This window comes from Apteryx mantelli, chromosome 2 (genome assembly GCF_036417845.1).
Source record: "Apteryx mantelli isolate bAptMan1 chromosome 2, bAptMan1.hap1, whole genome shotgun sequence".
Classification (NCBI taxonomy): domain Eukaryota; kingdom Metazoa; phylum Chordata; class Aves; order Apterygiformes; family Apterygidae; genus Apteryx; species Apteryx mantelli.
In genome coordinates this window covers 104,987,211-105,004,490 of record NC_089979.1, presented here as the reverse complement: position 1 = coordinate 105,004,490, position 17,280 = coordinate 104,987,211, and the positions used below count along the sequence as shown (strand labels likewise).

Here is a 17,280-nt window from a genome sequence, read left to right as displayed (position 1 = left end):
GGCTGATCTATGTGCTGTATAACTAGATGTGGGAGAGACAGAGCTCTCCTACAAAAAGAATCGTGAATGCTGAAAATGCTCTGCTTTTTGTAACAAAGTTTCATCTGGGAACACATGAAAATGTCAGGATCATAAACTGGCCTCTTTCTCCTCTTTTTCACAGAAATGGCATGTCTTCCCAAATTCTCTCTCTCTCTTTGTCTTGCTCTAGCCACAACTAGCTGTTGCTTAAAAGCAAAGCTTACATGCTTGTAAGGAAAGCAGTGATGGTCATTCAAGTTCTTCTTGTAAAATTGCTTATGGGGTGCACTGGTTGCTTACACCATGTAAGGGTTTAAGCTATATAAGGCATAAAATTACTGGTTTTAGAAAAGGCAAAGATTTAATTCCTTATTCAGAGGTAATGAAATGGTCATTTGGAGACAAATACTTCTTAATGATTATTAGTCAGACACTGAGAAAGGCCTACCCTAGCTACATAATATGTAGTCTAGAAGCCCTGTGGCCATCTGGAATTGCATTTTACTGGGGTAACCTGTGGAAACATTTGACTTTTGTATCCTTCAGAACTTTGTTCTTCTATTTTAAAGTTTCAGAAGACTAAATCTGGTGAATATTTGGGTATGATGGGTGATGGGTATAAGATGGTGTTAACAGAAATAATTTTATAAACTAGACAAGAATTGTAGATGTTCATAGTGAGAACTGAGCAACCAAAAGAGTTCTGCACAGGAGGATGCAGGTACTAGAGTTTAAGTGACTGGGATTTCACAAATAACAGCTGCTCATGAAGGTACTTAACAGTGAAACACGGAAAACTCCTCAGTATCCAGCAGTTCTCACTGTTCTCCTGAGTACTGATATCACACTGCTGCCACTTTAATGAAAGCATTTCCAAAAATTTTACCTAGTCTGAAAATCTCAATTACCGTGCCAAGTACTTTGGGAAGTACAGCCCTAGCCACGAGAAGGTCACAGCAGACCAGTTAAAGACCTACTGTGGCTGAAGGATTACTGTAGCTGGGACTGTTCTGGAATATCTGCAAAGCAAACTTTGCAGAAGATGATGATATTGATAGGTCAGCTAATGCAGCTTAAAAAAAATAAAATAAAAGGCTTTTGGGTTCCAAGCCCTTACTCAGCTCCAGAAAAAAAGCACCTGGATCTTGTTCTAGCCTCTCTTTTGTGTTTCTGTGCTGTTTGACTGTGTTTCAGCCATCATTGCTATAACAGACCTTTCTGCCTATTTTCTGTATCAAAACGTATGAAAGCTAAAAGTGTTAGTCCCACCATTCAAAAACTGGGATAAGTATTTCAACAGGTACATCGTATACCATTTCATTGCTAGGAAAGGTGAGCGAGGCGGGCTTAAATAAAGCCAAGTAAACTAATTTGTTGTTGCGCTGTGGACAGTCGGAGACGGGCACCTCTGCGCTGCCCAAAGGAGATGGCGCTCAAGCACATCCGCCTGCCTCCCGAGCTGGGCACTAGGGCTGGTTTACAGCTATGGCCACGCAGGTGTATGTCACCGTACCGACAACCCACCTGTTTTCCTCTCGGGAGAAAAAGCCCCTCTGTAACACACAGGGTAAGCTGCTTTGCTGGTATATATGTTACGTAACAGAGAGAGCGCCTATATTAGCCTCGGAGGACGTTTGTGGATGTCTAAGCGCAGGGGCCCGGAGCCGCTTTGCTGATACCGCAAGGGTACGCGGTCGGCATCCCCAGCTGGCGCCCTCACGCCAGCAAAAGTTTCCAGCGTTACAGGACCCCACTGGAGCGATGCCCGCCTCTGTCTCCTAACTTTCTTCCCCAGGAAGGGTTCAGCCTGCCGCGTCTGCTCGGCCCCTGCCCCGCCGAGCCCTTCCCCGCCGCGCCGGGTGCCAGGTGAGTGCGGGCCGCCGCCGCCTCGCGTGCGGAGGCGGCGCTGCGCGGGGGGTGGGCGGGCGCGCAGACTCCGCGCAGCGGCAGCGTTGCGGGCGGCGGGCGCAGCGCGGCCGCGCAGCGCGGCGGGAGGAGCGCGCTGGCCCCGCCGCGGCTCGCCCGGGCCCGGGGCCGCTCCGCAGCCATGTGAGGGCGAGGGGCGGCGGCGGGAGCCCGCCCCTTTCACCAGGGGCCGCGGGCTGGGTCCCTGGCCGCGGCGGTGCGTTTGCCTGGCAGGGCTCCGCAGGAGGAGGAGGAGGAGGAGGAGGAGGAAGGGCAGCAAGAAGCTGCCGCCCGCAGCCCCGCGATGGGAGCCGGGCTGGGAGCGCGCCTCGCCGCCCCGAGCTGGCTGCGGGGCTGAGGCGGCTCCGACGCAGGTAGGGGGGGAGGCGGCCCCGCGGGGGGGGGGAGTTGGGGAGGGGGGCTGAGCCCCCCCCCCCAGGGGGAGAGGGGGCGAGGGCGGTGCGGCCCAGCCCGCCGGAAAGTTTGGGCAGGCAGCGCCGGGGATGCCCTGGCTCCCCGCGCGGGCGCCGGCGCCGTCGGGGGGCGCGGAGCGGAGGGCGGCGCGGCGCTGCGCGGGGCCTCGCTGCGGCCGCTGGCAGGGCCAGGGAGGGAGGCAGGCAGGGAGGGAGAGATGCTTTTAAATGGCTTCGAGCAGCGGCCCCTCAGAGGTGGGCTTGTGCCCTCGGGAGGCTGCAGCGCCTCTGCTTATCGCGGCTGGGGTAGCGTATGTGGTTTCGGGCATTTTCCTATGCAACGCGCGGTGTTTTAAAGTCAGCGGCTGAGGCTGCTGCTAAAGTCGTGGAGGATTTGGGTTAAATAAGCCTCTGCCGCAGAAACTCTTAATGGATCTGCTTTGCCTTTAAAACGTGGGAAGAAAGACACGGTGTGTGCTTGTTTAGGTAGTTCTGAAAAGATGTAGTTTTGCTCTGCTCACTTTAATATGCATCCTATTACTTGTCTGTAGAAAGAAATGTGCTCGCTGGCAGGTATTAAAAAAAAACACGCTTCAGAATGAATAAAAGGTTAAGGAGAACTCTCATGCGTGCAGTCAGCACATAGGATTGAACTGTCTGATTTCTGTTCTGGACTCTACTGTGGTTTAGGGAGCTCTGTTTAGTTTAGCATACGTCCTCTTCATGTGGTGTCGTTTGAAAGAATAATAACCCCCAAATGTTGTGACTTTTTGCATGCACCTGCTGTTGCAAATCCTAACTCCCTAGAGTTGTGTGTAGCGCTTTTACGGAGCTGAAGAAGCCCAGGTCTGTGCCCAGAGCCCTGCTATTTATAAGGCTTCAGAGAGCAGGGGAGAAAGAGGAGGGATGCAGCACAAGGCTGTTGTTTGCCTTTTGCATAAACTACCGAGGCAGGTTGCATATTGTTTGAGATGTTGCGCTGGTGTGGATGAGCGGGGGGAGCCGTGCCCAGGCTGAAGCATGCCTAATCACTCTCTTCGCAGGAAGCGTGGCATTGTGCAGCGATTCCCTCCGATGTGAATGCAGTGTCCCCTGTGGGATGCGGTAGGTGATGCCCAGCTCTACTGCAATGGCAATTGGAGCTCTCTCCAGTTCTCTCCTTGTAACCTGCTGCCTCATGGTTGCCCTCTGTAGCTCCACCATACCTGTACAAAAACTGGCCAAGGCTCAAGACAAACAGGAGATAAAAGCCAGCCAGGAAAAGAGGGATCACACGTCAACAAGGGATGGTCAGACAGGCCCTGGGAAAATGAATGAAATCGGCAGGAGCGGGAGGGAGGAGGGTGCCAGAGATTGGAAGAGCAAAGGAAACAAGAACTACTCAAACAAGGAGTCTTGGACTAAGCAAAAGCAGGCTTGGAATAGCCAGGGGATGAGCAGTAAATTGGGGAGCATTCAAGTGCAGGAGCAAAGGGACACCGCTGCTGAGGAACCTCAGGTGGCTGAAGATGCGTCCCTGCCTGAGGCCGTGGCCAGTGTCACCTCCGAGCCCCCGGAGGAGTATGCCTACCCGGACTACCGTGGCAAAGGCTGCGTGGACGAGAGCGGCTTTGTGTACGCCATCGGGGAGAAGTTTGCACCGGGGCCCTCCGCCTGCCCCTGCCTGTGCACGGAAGAGGGGCCGCTGTGCATCCAGCCCGAGTGCCCCCGGCTGCACCCGCGCTGCATCCACGTGGACACCACACAGTGCTGCCCCCAGTGCAAGGAGAGGAAGAACTACTGCGAGTTTCGTGGGAAAACCTACCAGACCCTGGAGGAATTCATGGTAAGGTTGGAAACAAAGTAATTTCACAGGTTATTCTGCCATATAAAGCCATGTTACATTCTTGAAATGCTTTCTCCATGTTTTGGGGCTTCCCCCCGCCCCCTTTTCACTTTTTGTATTAATACTGCATCTGCACTGCTGTAAAATGTTTCCCTTAAACATGACCTTTCTTGTTCAGTGATACTGTAACATTTAAAAATGAGGGGGCTGGTCTTTATTAAGTCCTCTGGTATTTACAGTAAAAAATGTTACTTGAAATGATGCTACTTGGTGTTGATGGGGATGTTATGGGAATTCCTAGCACTACATTTGTTACCTTATTTTACCTTATGTTAATTATGCAACTTCCACCTTGCATAGATCAAGTAGTGTTTTGGGGGCTGATTTTTCTATTCCTAGCAATTTATCAGTGCCAGAACCTTTTTCCTACGACTCATTTCTCTCTTTTCCTTTTCGGCTCTTTAAACTGGGCTGTCAAGATTATGTAATACTTTCTTATGGGCCTTGTTTTTAGTAAGAGCATAGTTCACAGTCTGGATTACAGTGATGCTTTAAATACTATACAGCTTTATCTTTAGAGAAATCCTTTTAGAGTAGGGCCTTTTTAGCACCATTATGCAAAGTCATTATCATTGAAAATGCAACTTGTACATTGCAGTGCACTGAAAAGTTTTGGAGTTGAGGCCGGTTTTGCCATTGCTTATCTTGCCTTTTTCCATTTAAGTATCTTATCAGAGCTGAGATCTGCAAGCAGGCTCTAAGAATTTGCTTGGGAATGTCGGTTAGATACAGGTCTGGATCAAAACCCATATAGCAACGTGCCTGAATTTTTAACAGCTGGATAGGTTGAGGGGAGTGGGAAAACCAATTCAGAGGTCTGGCAGCTTGAGCCCCTCTCAAGGTGCAGGAAAAAACTGTTAAGGCTGTAAATAAGTTCCCACCTCTGCTCTCTGTGGTATTTGTGCGTTCTTAGAAACTTATTTCTATTCCAAATGTCTTTCCACATTCTTCAACTTCTTCTTCTTAAAAAAAAAAAAAAAAAAAAGAGTGGAACTGCTCTCTTCAGAATAAATCACAATATTTTGCCCGTGCTCTCTCTTAGGTAGCCATGTGTAGAGCACATGAGTGGTTTTCAAAGCATGACAGAGAGCAATGGCTCAGCCTCCCGTTTCCCATGTCACCCTGAAGCATGCATTCAGCTTTAGGGCAGCAGTTTTCTACTTTAAAGAGAGAGGAGATGCTTTTAACAGTGGTACTCAGTGTGACCTTTTCAGAGATGGATTGTGAAATCCTTCCTTTTCCAGCAAAGTTAATTCTGAAGGGCAACTGAAACAATGATGCTTCTGTGCATGTTGTCTGTAGGTTTCAGTATCAAACTTTTAAAGACTTCTCCCTGTGCTTTATTCATGCTCCTCTAAAACCTTCCATATCTCTGCCTTTATACAGTGTTATTGTATTAATGGCTGTAAAGCAAATCTAAAATGCCTTATTGTGTTAAGTGTGTAGTAGGAGGATAAAACGTTAAAGGTATTTCAGCATGGCTGGCAGCCTTGGTAAAAAAGAAATGCTAAACAGTGGTATTTACAGAAACGTTGCTGTGAAGAGACTTTGGCTTTCAACTGTATTTTCAACCCCATTGTGGCTTTAGCAGTTCTGTTGATGCCTCTCTATACAAAACATCATTTCCCACTGATGCTTTGTGTTAGTCAGAATTGGAAATACGAGTGGGAATGGATTTAGGCTCAGGATGCACAAGGAAAGTTACGGATGCAGTTAGGCAGGGGAATTGCAGCCTATGTATTTTGACATGTGAGGACCTTGATTTTTTTTTAGTTGGTTTCCAGGTCAGGTTGCAGCATTGCGAGCACGAGGCTGCAAACAGGCGTTCGCGCACGCCACTGCAATCAATTGAGATGTCGGGTGAAGTAATGCACAGGTGTCGTCAGATTGCTGCTGAGTGGGAGCAATCGCAAATGTAAATAATCGTGCGCAGTTTCAAGGGCTGTTTTGCAAGTTTAAGGCTGACTGTCTTATGGGTTGCTAATATGCTACCTCTTGATTAAGGTCAGGGGAGGAATTGTAAGTGGATAGTGATGTGATCTTTTTTTTTTTTTTTTTTTTTTTTTTTACTCCTGTGTGTCTGCATGCGTACCGACTCTTTGTGGGGAACAGTGTCAGACATCGTTGAAGGGAGAAAAAAAAGATGAGCTCCTAACTTTTAGGTTAAATTGTCTTTACAAATCATTATGTGTAAGTGTGCATGCAAGTTTAGGGTTTTGCTTAAGTAGAATTTGTGTATAGCTTGATATGCCAAAAAATGTCCATAACAGGAACAAGTGATAACTCAGAAGCTGGGTTTACAAGGGAATGGGAGGTTTGATGTGTTTCTTTGACTTGTAGTTCTTCCTGCAGCCTGTGTGTGTGTGTGTGTGTGTGTGTGTGTGTGTGTTTGTGTGTGTGTATGCATGTGTTTTTCCTTTTTAAAAAAACACATGCATGTCAATGCAGAGAGAGAAAAAAAAAAAACACAGATGTGGGAGGAAGGACCAGCCTCCACTCTTCTCTGATGGAGGTATTGGGATGCAATATGGCAAAGGGATCACAGGATCCATATGGGTGGTAATGGGAGTAAAAGCCTTACCTGGTAAAATGCAATCAGGATAGAATTCTGCACTGGAGCTGAGGGGTGCTGAGCACATTCTCTACTAGATGTATTTTGATCTTACAGTGTCATTTAAAAATGCAGGGTGGCTTAAAAAGTAACAGCCTTGGAAGGGCCATAAATCATTTCCAGAACTGTGTGAAAATGTAACTGGAGGTGACTAACAACTAATTGTATTGTTTAGGAAAACCCTAAATTTTTGAAAACTATTGCTTCCCCCCCCCCCGAAGTCAACAAACCCGACTGGATTTTGAAATATCTGTGATACTTCGAAGGCATAGAGAAATGAAAACAAAGTTGATACATTTATTTCTTGTCAGCTTAGCCCTGTTCATGTGCTCCTGAGGGGTGAAAGTGGAAAGAAACTACTACTAGAAATTCCAGTGCAATAGCAAATCAGCTTAGGATTTTGAATTTTTTTAAATGTAGTCTTTTTCAAGGCTCAAGAAATCAGTTATAGATTATATGGGCTTTTTTATTTATAGATTAATTTTTATTTTTAATTAATGTTTGCCATGTGAGAAGTGGGAAGAGAAAGCTAAAATTATACTTTGCACTGCAACTTCAACCAGTGTAAATTACTTGTCACATCTTAATTATGACAGCTTATACTAGTTGGATAAACCAAGCTATAACTTTTTCCATGCACCACTAGTGGGAAATCTACCTGTTTACATTTGTGCATTTGCCTTTTTACCACATCTGCAGCTCCACAGTGCAACATTTATACGTCTGCTCATAAACTTCCATTTAAACAGTTCTAAAGGAGTTGTGGTTTTGCCATCTGTACACCATTTTCTGCAGGTTTTATGGCTGCCTGGTGAATACTTCAGGCTTCGGTGCCTCTCCTTGTCTTTGCTCAGTTTTTGCATAGGCAGAACTACCGCTGACCTATAGTTGATAACTTGTTGACCTTGCATGGTTTTACAGAGCCATGGTATCAATAGGCTTTAGAGAGAGGTTGATAGGTCTTATTCTTTCCCGTTCAGCCTGGCTCTGTCAAATGTGCGAAGTGAGAATTGTGTTAGACCAGTTGTTCCCCAAACAAACCCATGAGATGTTCATCGTGTTGGCTGGCCTTCAGGAGCAGAGGAGAGGAAATGAAGGTCCAAAGGTGACTTTTCATTCTGATTTATTTAACTGTTGTTTTATATACCCTGCCTTATTGTCTCTTCAGCGATGATTATGCCTCCAAGTGTTAAGGTGCCATTAAGATGAGGAAAGAAGTGGTGTTTTTCTACAGTTCCTGCTGCAGCTTGATGATCTGTTAAAAGCAATGCGTTATCATTTAGTCCAGAAAGACACAGATAAGTGTTGACACTGGTACCATTTTAGCAGCCACTGTGCTTCACTTACATGCATGAAAAGAGCTTTATAAAAACAAGCACATACAGAACTTGCTCGATTCTACTGCCATTACTCATATTGGTGGGTTGTGCATATCGTCACACCAGTTTTAGTAACCCACAAGAGCACTCTCAGATGTAAAAAGCTGCATTGTAAAATTGGAGAAAAGAAGTAGAGAAACGGTGAATTTCGGAGGATCAGAATCAGCTCTTTGGTTGCAGCACATGCCTGGGAAGGGGTACTGTTGTGGTTGGTGGCTTTTCCTGCACGTTTCCCTTGGACTCATGTGTGAAGTGGCCACACCAAGTGTAGCTCTGCGTGGAACTATGCCCCTAAATGATGGGAGGAGGCACCTTGGGATGAAGGAGTGGCAGAGAATGGCAAGCAGCTCTTCCTACAGCCAACACAACCCTCTGGGGCAGTCAGGTTAGAGGAGAACATTTTTTTCGCCCAGTAAGAGAAAAACTGAACAAAGCAGTGCCTGACACGACAGCACTTCCTAAAGGTGCGCTTCACAGGTGTACTCCCCTGGAAAATCCCATGCTCTGTTACCCAGGAGGAGTTTCTGTGACCCTGCTGTTACAATATCACATTAGCAGTGTATTCAGTTGGTGAAAGATGTAGACTTCAAGTGTGTATGCTATATAAGAAGGAAATGCATCATTATGAATCATCATTATTAAATCAAAATTAGATTAGTTGTGTCTCTCATTTCACAGGACTTTCAATGCCTTTTTTTTTTTTTTTTAAGGCTTCTCATTCTAGGCATTTTAGGCTTCTGTTGAATCTGTAATTCTAGTAAACAAGCTACTTAATTAGAATATGTTTAAATATTACAGATGAGGGATGTTATTCCTAACATCTGTGTGCTGCCTTGTTTCCTGATTATCATTAGATATCCTAGTTTTTACATCACTTTTTATATTAAGCTGCACAGCCACTAAGTGGAGTTGTGGGAGAGGGAGTATCTGTTGTACTTACTGGGCTTGTTCTTGCAAGCTGTTTTTCAAGCAATGGCAACAAGTATTGAAACAAACTGAAAGCAGTATATTTGCCTTGTTGAGCCTGATCATTGGAATGAGGTCTAGTAGGACCTCATTGATCAAGTAGAATTCTTTAAAAAACAAACAAAACCAAAAGGGCATGTTTTCATAATTCAGTAAGTATTGTTTGCACGTATAACTCCAGAGGAAAGGGTTCTTAGTAGTGACTTGCAAATAGTTAGGAGCTCCAATTTTCTCAAGCACTCAAAATTTCGCATGCAGCTTCAGTGGTTACCTGGAATATCTGAGCCTCTTGACTGAAAATTGGGTCAGAAATCTTATCCGCTGTGACTACAGCTCTGCAAGTGAATGTGGCAGTTTATAAATAATTACAAGACAAAGTTGTTGTCCCAAAGCCTGCCACAAAGAACTGCAGTATTGGGCTGTGCGCCTCCTTGTAGCATTTTATCATGTATGGGGTATTCTTATCCTAGGGAGAGAGTAAAATAAGAGAGAACTGGAAGTGACTAGCTAGCAAAGGAGGTCTGAAATAAAGGAGTAATAAAAGCAGAAAGCAGCACAGCAAAGACCCTATTTAGGCTTTCTGAGCAGAGGGGAAGGCTGGAGGAAATACATGAGTGCATAAGCAAGGGACAGTGCTGGAAGGTGGGAAGACAAGTGTCAAAGCCCCGGTGAGCACTTAGCTGGAGATAACACGGTGCAAGGAGCAGCACTTTTGAACTTCGAAAGTGAGGAGGATGCAAGAGAGGCAAGCAAACAGAGCACGGACACAAGCAAATGATGTGCCAGGCTGCCTAAGAAATAGGGAAAAGGAGCCAGATGACCTGAAAGTTAGAGGTCTGAATGATTCTTTGCTGAGAAGAAATTGTTCTGGATTAGGGGTTATTCTGCTTATGTTGTTGGAGAAATATGGAAAATGGCTTGTCTGGCATCAGCTGGAATCTGGAATGGCAACAGGTGCATGGAATAAATGGTTATTCCAAAACCTAGAATCTGCACAGATTATAAATTTAAAGGATTGCTAGTAATAAGATTCAACCACACTTTCTTCCTCTGCTCTGAGCATGAATACTAGTGTGTTTTTGGAGCGCAGCAATGAGCTTTACAGTATAGCATTTATCCATCTTTAGCCCCTTTGCTTCCCTCTCCCTCCCCCTCCTTGTGTGGTGCAAAGCCACCAGAGATGCAGCATGTGGGGCCTAGGCATGAGCACTGAAGAGGACAACTGGAACTGGACATGTAGCAAATACAGAGCTTTACCAGTCCTTTCAGTCCTAAATAGGGCCTTGATTCTGTTTTGTTTGAAATGAATTTTATTGGAGTAAGTTGGTTAAGTAATTATCATGGCTCTGCTGTTCTACAGAGCTTTTCTAAACCAGTAAAATTTCAGTAGAATAAAAAGCATGATCCTGTTCTTATTGCTTCATCCTTGTTCTTTAGATTTCAGTTTCTTTTCTGAAAAGTTTCAAATAATTAAAAAAAAAAACAATCAAATACTGCTAACTTATGGAAATACCTGAATTCACAAGAACTTTTCCCAGACTTGCCCAAGAAAATGATCATTTTCAATAAAATGCAACTTCCTGTTATCAAAAAGCTCTCCATCTGGAAAAATAGCAATACAGGTTTCCATTAAAAGAAGTTTCACATTTCATGTAGCAAAATTTCTCCTTTTTTTTTAACATAAGATTTATTTGCTGGATTACTTTTTGAACCTCCAATAGATTAAATCAAACTTAGGTTAAATTATGAACTTATTTTGCTGGAATTTCACTGATATGGGGTAGGGAGGCTTTTACTTTATTTACTTAAAAACCTGAAGTTCTTGTTCCCAAAATCCCTTTCACATTTGCATGTGGGACACAGATTTAGAGCAGAAGCTGTGGCTTATTCTGCTGCAGTGCTCTAACTTTGCAGGAGCAGCCTCGTTCTCTGCATTATGCAAACCACAAAAAGCATTTGTTTTAACAGGGGAGGGGAAAAAAAAGAGATAAAGGAAAGAACAATGCAGATAGGAAGTAAGAGACTGCATAGTTTAGGAGAATATTAAGTGGAAGAATTAAAAGATAAATGGATTTGTGTTTCAGGTTTCTCCGTGTGAGAAATGTCACTGTGAAGCCAATGGTGAAGTGCTGTGCACTGTGTCAGCTTGTCCCCAGACTGAATGTGTGGATCCAGTATACGAACCCGATCAGTGTTGTCCTATCTGCAAAAATGGTAAGTGATTGCTGCAAAATTTAAAGGGGGTTTCTTGCCGAGAGATCCAAATTGCGCTGTTCCCTCTTTCAAAAATAATTTCAAATATTTCCCTTTACCTCCAGCAGAGATGGGGAAGTGTTGTATGTGGGTGGTATCTTTCCAGTGTGAGGAGTCAGTTCTTTCCTTGACTGGAGTGGACTTGATTATGACTTGCAAGGATTTTTGTTATCCAGGTATCAACTAGAGTATTAATACCAGATATTCACATGGCTTCTGGATGTAAATTCTGCCTAAAGTCAGCGTGAGTGTGTTTTATATAGCCACACTAGAAGAAACACAGGCTCTTCATGTTATCCATCTTTCAATGTGAACAGTAAAAGTTACTTTTGTTCTCCCTTCTTATTTGTTCCCTTTTCAGAGATTCTTCTCTCTTTTTTTTTTTTTCCGAGGCAATTCAAATGTACCTTATTGAACTTTAATTTTCATAACTAAATGAATTCAACTTCCCAGTTTAATTGAATATTTTTCATAACTAAATTAGACAGAAAGACTCTCTACTCCCAGCAAGGACTTGCATTAGATCAAAGTCTTGGTCTATTTAGAAGAAAAAATTACATGACACACTAGCTCATCACTTATAAAGAAGAAATGATAATTTATTAATAGAAATGAAAGCTGCAAAATCTCAAATGAAATTATATTTAAAATGAAAAAAGACATTTAAAATTATTCAGATAATTTTCAGCCATATATTATTTCTCTAGAATAGGTAGGTTCCATTACGTTAGCTAAAACAAACTGATTAAAATTGTGGAAAAGCTAGAGGAGGAGAGAGTGTATAGCATATGCTTTCCACAAATTCAATGGTAGATGATAAGGGATAGTTAATTGCATTGGGGGAGTTTCATTTGTATGGATATAAAAGTAATTGCTTCACATGCCTTAGCTGGTTGTTAGAACCCTGGAGGAATTTGTTCTTGGCTGTACAGCTTAAAGGCGCTCTTCTTTTGGAGATGGGATCGGGCCTTTTTTGAGGTGTTGAGGGACAGTTGCTGAGACAGGCAGGATTTGGGAGTTGGTGGTGTGATAACTAGCCAGTTCGGAGGGTCCTTTAGCATTGGTTGTCCCAAGGGGCCTTCTGGCACGCTCACAAGGACATTTGCTTCCCGTGTGCACCGTGCTCTGCTGCAGCTCCCCAGGACAGGGCAACTCACGGCACGAAAGGAGTCTCAGGGACTGAGTTACAAGCATAATGCATTAAGCCCACATAGTCTTTCCTGCTGAGTTTCTCCAGAGGTGTTAACATTGTTGGAGCAATATTGACTTTCTCGTCAGTTTGCGTTCTCCCGCAAACAGCAGCACAGCATGCTGGTGGCCATTCTCCGGCGGTAGCTTGCCTTTGAATTAAGCTCCTACGACAGCATGGGGCTTGGCTGGGCTGCTCACACACAGTCCCTGACTTATTTCCCAGAGATGGGGCCTGTTTCAAAAATCATACACAAACATGCTTTAGTTGCAACCAGGCTGCTCACTCTCAGAGCACAAAAGCTGAATTCCTTGAGGTCTCCCTGCAAGAAAAGGGCTTTCTTTTCCTCAGCATCTGAATCCCCAATATTAATTGCATATTGCTTTGGTACTCTGGCATCGCTGACCCGGTTTCCAGCCAAGGTGACCAGAGCTTTGCAGGGAGCTGTCCTGTCACTTCTGTGCATGTCAGAGAACCAAGAGTGGTTTTCCTTGTTAGCTTTTAGACAAGAAAAAAAGCCATTAACAAGAACAACAAAAACAAGATAGTTCAAAAGAGGCTGGGCTTTTCTGGTTCAGCAGCTTTGATGCAGTATCATAAATACATTCCCAAGGAACCTGGGGAACTGGTTTAAAAAATATTAGGCTATTTGCTTTCGGAGCTTATTTTAAAGTATGGGACATGTACTACCTTTTGTAAAGAATTTCAGTGAATTGGTGAATGTTTTCAATTAGACTGGAGCAAAAACCTCTTGAGAAGGCAAACCTTGCCTGCCTCACCTTGTCATATTCAAGCCTATGGGAACAAATGTGCTGTGAATGCGAGTCGGGGAAACAATCATAATATTGTGCTTCAAGGTTGATCATAGCAGTGAATGACACCAACGACATCATGTTACTAAACCAAAAGAGCATAGCCACAAAATCTGATGGCGGAAAAGGTGGAGCCAGCTTTGTGGGGGGAACGGTTGAAAGCATACAAGTGAGATGAATGTTTTCACACTCTGCATCCTGCCATTTGTGTTGAAATTATCTGTCCTCTGAGCGATAGAACAAGGAGATGTAGGAGCTGAAGTTGGGTTCTGTACATTTACTAGAATTTGTGCTTTAAAAATGCACAAAATCAAAACTCTGATTTCCCTCCCATTCGTGGCTCTCCATAACACGCAGCACTTTCCCAGCTTCCCTGGCCTATAAATTGTTGGCAGTGAACCAAGAGAGTCAGAGCTACGTCCATCACTAGTAGCACCACATTCAAATGCCTGATTAAAAATCGTGCAGGAAATCTAGTGCAGGTCTGTTGTCATTAGCAGTGGATAAATTCAGTCATTTGGCAGGTATGAGACACTATGTTATGCTTTGTGGAAAGGAGGGGGGATAGTTGACAACTTTAACCTGATTCCGCAAAAATACTGGCAGCCATTCAAATGAGGGATGGACAGGTAACTGCGCATCAGGTTTACGCAAGTGTGCACGTGTATAGGTGCACGCTTCTTATTTTGAACATGGTAAGAGCAAGTGAATGGAAAGCTTGCTGCAGAGGGAAGAACAAAGGCTGACATGTAAAATGTAATAATCTTCTATATCCCATCCTGTCTGTCAGGAAAGAGCTTAGATATTATTATAGCTGTGGATCACTGATTTCAAGCAAAAGATGTTATTTTCCTCTTTGTGGACAGGGAATACTTTAAAGAAGTATCTGTTCTGAAAAATGACTTACAAAAAGCATACAAGGTGCCAGCTCGTGGAGAGAACCTTGGGCATGGGGGGCTGTCTGCTTTCTATATCTCAAGTCACTACCACTGCGGGAGCTGTTTTGTTTTTATTTTGTGTATATGCACTGCAAGGGAGCAAAGTGGGGACAGAGGGGAATGGAAGAGGGGCTTTCTTCTTGTGCGGGTTGAAATGTTGAGCCTCATCCTTTAGGTTATCGACAGCAAGGAAAAACCTCCAAAAACTTAAATCTGCCTTTGGAGAGCTGCATTAAGTAAGAGGAGCCCCATCCTGATCTTCTTCCTGCTTTACAGTACTAGCAGTGCAGTTACTTATTCACAGCAGTTTCAGTAAGCTCAGAATCAGGTGCAAACATTAGTACTGTGCAGAGTAGTGAGGGAAGAGTAAATATGAGAAGCATAGGGTTCCCTTTTCATTAGAAAAATGTTGGGCATTTGTCACTACTGATTCGTTTGGGGGGGGGGGTCAATACTGAGAGTGAATTATCTCTATAAATTAAATTACCTTAGTTGTCTGTTCCACTTCTGTTTTCAGTATAAGAGCTCTAATAGGCATATACAGCTGAACACTGCTTTTGCTTGAAGCACACAGCCTCCAAGAAGCAAGTGGGATTGAGCGTGGCCCTGCTTTTGCAGGTATGTTTGTAGGAGGATTAAATTAAACCAATAGCCCAAATGGAGCCTGGAGGGGAAGGCATGGTTGCTAGACCAAAAAACACTTTGTTCTAAAGTCCCCCAGAGATTTTGTTTCATTATATGGCTGAAAGATAGCCCCAGATGCAATGAAGTGGATCCTGGTGTCTCCTCAGCTGATGCTTAGCGAGTAGGTGCTTGTGTGTTATAGCGTTATTTTTGTGTCTGCAGAAGGCAGAGCTGAAAGTCTCCTATCTGCCAAGGGCCTGGTAGCTCCCACCTAGTGCTTGGAGCTGCACAATCTAAAACACGACTGCTGGTGCCCAGCAGCCCGTACCCGTCCTCAGGCCTGTAATGCGTGCTGGGCGGGTCCTGGCTGCTTTCACTGACGGTACAAAAGGGGAGATTTACTCTGGAGGTGGTGGTCAGAGGTGGGATGAGTGAGGGCCTCATTTCATATTTAGGTTCATATTTATGACTGAAATACTTGCACGCTATGGTGAAAGGGTTGCAGCTAGTAAAGTGCAGGTCTACCAGATTATTCTGAGCAGGGAGAGTGAGCAGCAGATGCTTTGCTTTCCCTTACTGCAGGGTTGGATGAGCTGAAATCTACTTTGGTTTCTGAGTGTACAATTTTCTGTGTGCTTAAGCATAAGATGACTTGAGAATAGCTCTGAATGGCAGGCGAGGAGCTCCTGGTGTGTGAAGATGCTCTCAGGGTTGGGGGAAAGGTGATTTAAAAAAATAAAAAATGCGTAGGTCCAGGCAGTGCTGTTGCCCCTGTGAGCTGTCCTCACTCTAAATCGGGATGGAGAGAGGGTGTGATGGGCTGAGGGACCTCCTGTGCCTTGCATAGGGCGCTTATTTCAGGCAGATGAAAGGCAGCTGCACCTCGACAGCTCTCTCTTGCGCTGGGTCTTTGTTGCCCCCTGTAGCCTCAGCTTCGCTCAAGTACCTTGGAGCATCTGACCTGTAAAATGTAATGTCCTTCTGCGATATATTTAAAATATAATATTCCCTCAACAATGTATGGCTCGGTCTCAGCAATGGAGGATGTATTGTAATGTTGTCCTGATAGAGGTCAAGCCATTTGCTGTTTCCTGATGCAAACATCAGGAATTTCGCTGCTCTGAGATTTAAATAAGTCGTGCCTTTGATTCTCCTCTTTCCCTCTCTCTCTTTTTGTTTTAAATACTGTTTTGTCATTCTTTAGCTGACAATTAATACATGACAAAGAAGATGAAGAATTTTTAAAGTCTGAGAGTGATTCTCTAACTTACATTAAACAAGGTATCAAATCAGGTGGTCATAGCAGGCTCTTCTAGATGTAAAATACGGGAATCGTTATATGATTGAAAGTCCAGTTTGTAAGATTGAAACAGAACATCATTTTGACAAATGAATTTTCATTTAAAAAAAAAAAACCTAATGAACAAGCCATCATTTCAGACTAATCCCAGTGCCACCCATATTGTGTGCACCAACATGATTTGCTCGTTCTGATCTACAGTTCAGGCATTTAAATGTGTGTGGAGGACAGTATTTGTTCCATGATTTTATGTGCAAGAGCCACTTAGCAAAAGGTGCACAAACTTTCGGCTTTAATTGGCTGTACTTCTCAATATGATTTATACTAGCAGACTGTTAACCAGGAAATATTAATGTTTCAGTAGGAAAAACACCATTAAAGTTGCATAAACAGCTGTATGTGATTAAAATTACCTAGTGACTATGCAGGTAGGTGAAAAGCTGTAGCAGATATTTTGGCAGCTACTTACTGAAAACAAAGATATATCAGACTTGTTCCTTTTGGCCAGCAGCTTCAATGGCCATTAAAAGTGGTTTCCAAATCTGATAGGTGAAGTCAATAAACTCTTAATAGTAATTTTTGTTGTTGTTTTGCTGTTAATGAAGTAGAGAACAAGTTCAGTCTATGTCATCTTAATTCAAGGAACTGCTTTAATCCTACTCCATCTTTTCTCTTCCCTCTCTCATTTGTTGTTTACTCTGGGAAAGCTGGTGGCTAAACAACGTACATGGGCTTCCAGTGCAGAAATCAGAGCCATTTTGTGTTTGTGGATTTTTTTTTTCCCCCTTCTTAGATCAGAATCTGTTTTAATTTACATGGATTACCACCCTGAAGTGGGCAGAGCAAAATTTGTCCCCAAAGTACCTCGGCCGTACTATTTCCAGCTTACACAGATGTGTGGATCACGTACAAGATCCAGGGGTGACTTGGTCTTTCCATGCTGAACTGCCTTGGTAGCTCTATGTGTTTTTATTCCCTCTAAGG

At 43.9% G+C, this 17,280-nt stretch overlaps 1 protein-coding gene across 3 annotated transcripts in view; it reads left to right on the top strand.

Moving 5' to 3' along the window:
* Positions 1–2,193: 2,193 nt before the first annotated feature.
* The window catches only part of VWC2 (von Willebrand factor C domain containing 2), a 59,611-nt gene continuing 44,524 nt past the window's right edge, over positions 2,194–17,280 (top strand). For 2 of the 3 annotated variants that reach the window (XM_067292429.1, XM_067292431.1), the window contains exons 1-3: positions 2,194–2,300; positions 3,383–4,164; positions 11,265–11,394. In XM_067292429.1, coding sequence (XP_067148530.1) covers positions 3,451–4,164; positions 11,265–11,394 — 844 coding nt within the window. In that variant the 5' untranslated portion in view covers positions 2,194–2,300; positions 3,383–3,450. The remainder of the gene's footprint in view (positions 2,301–3,382; positions 4,165–11,264; positions 11,395–17,280) is intronic. The other variant, XM_067292430.1, reaches the window with a different exon arrangement.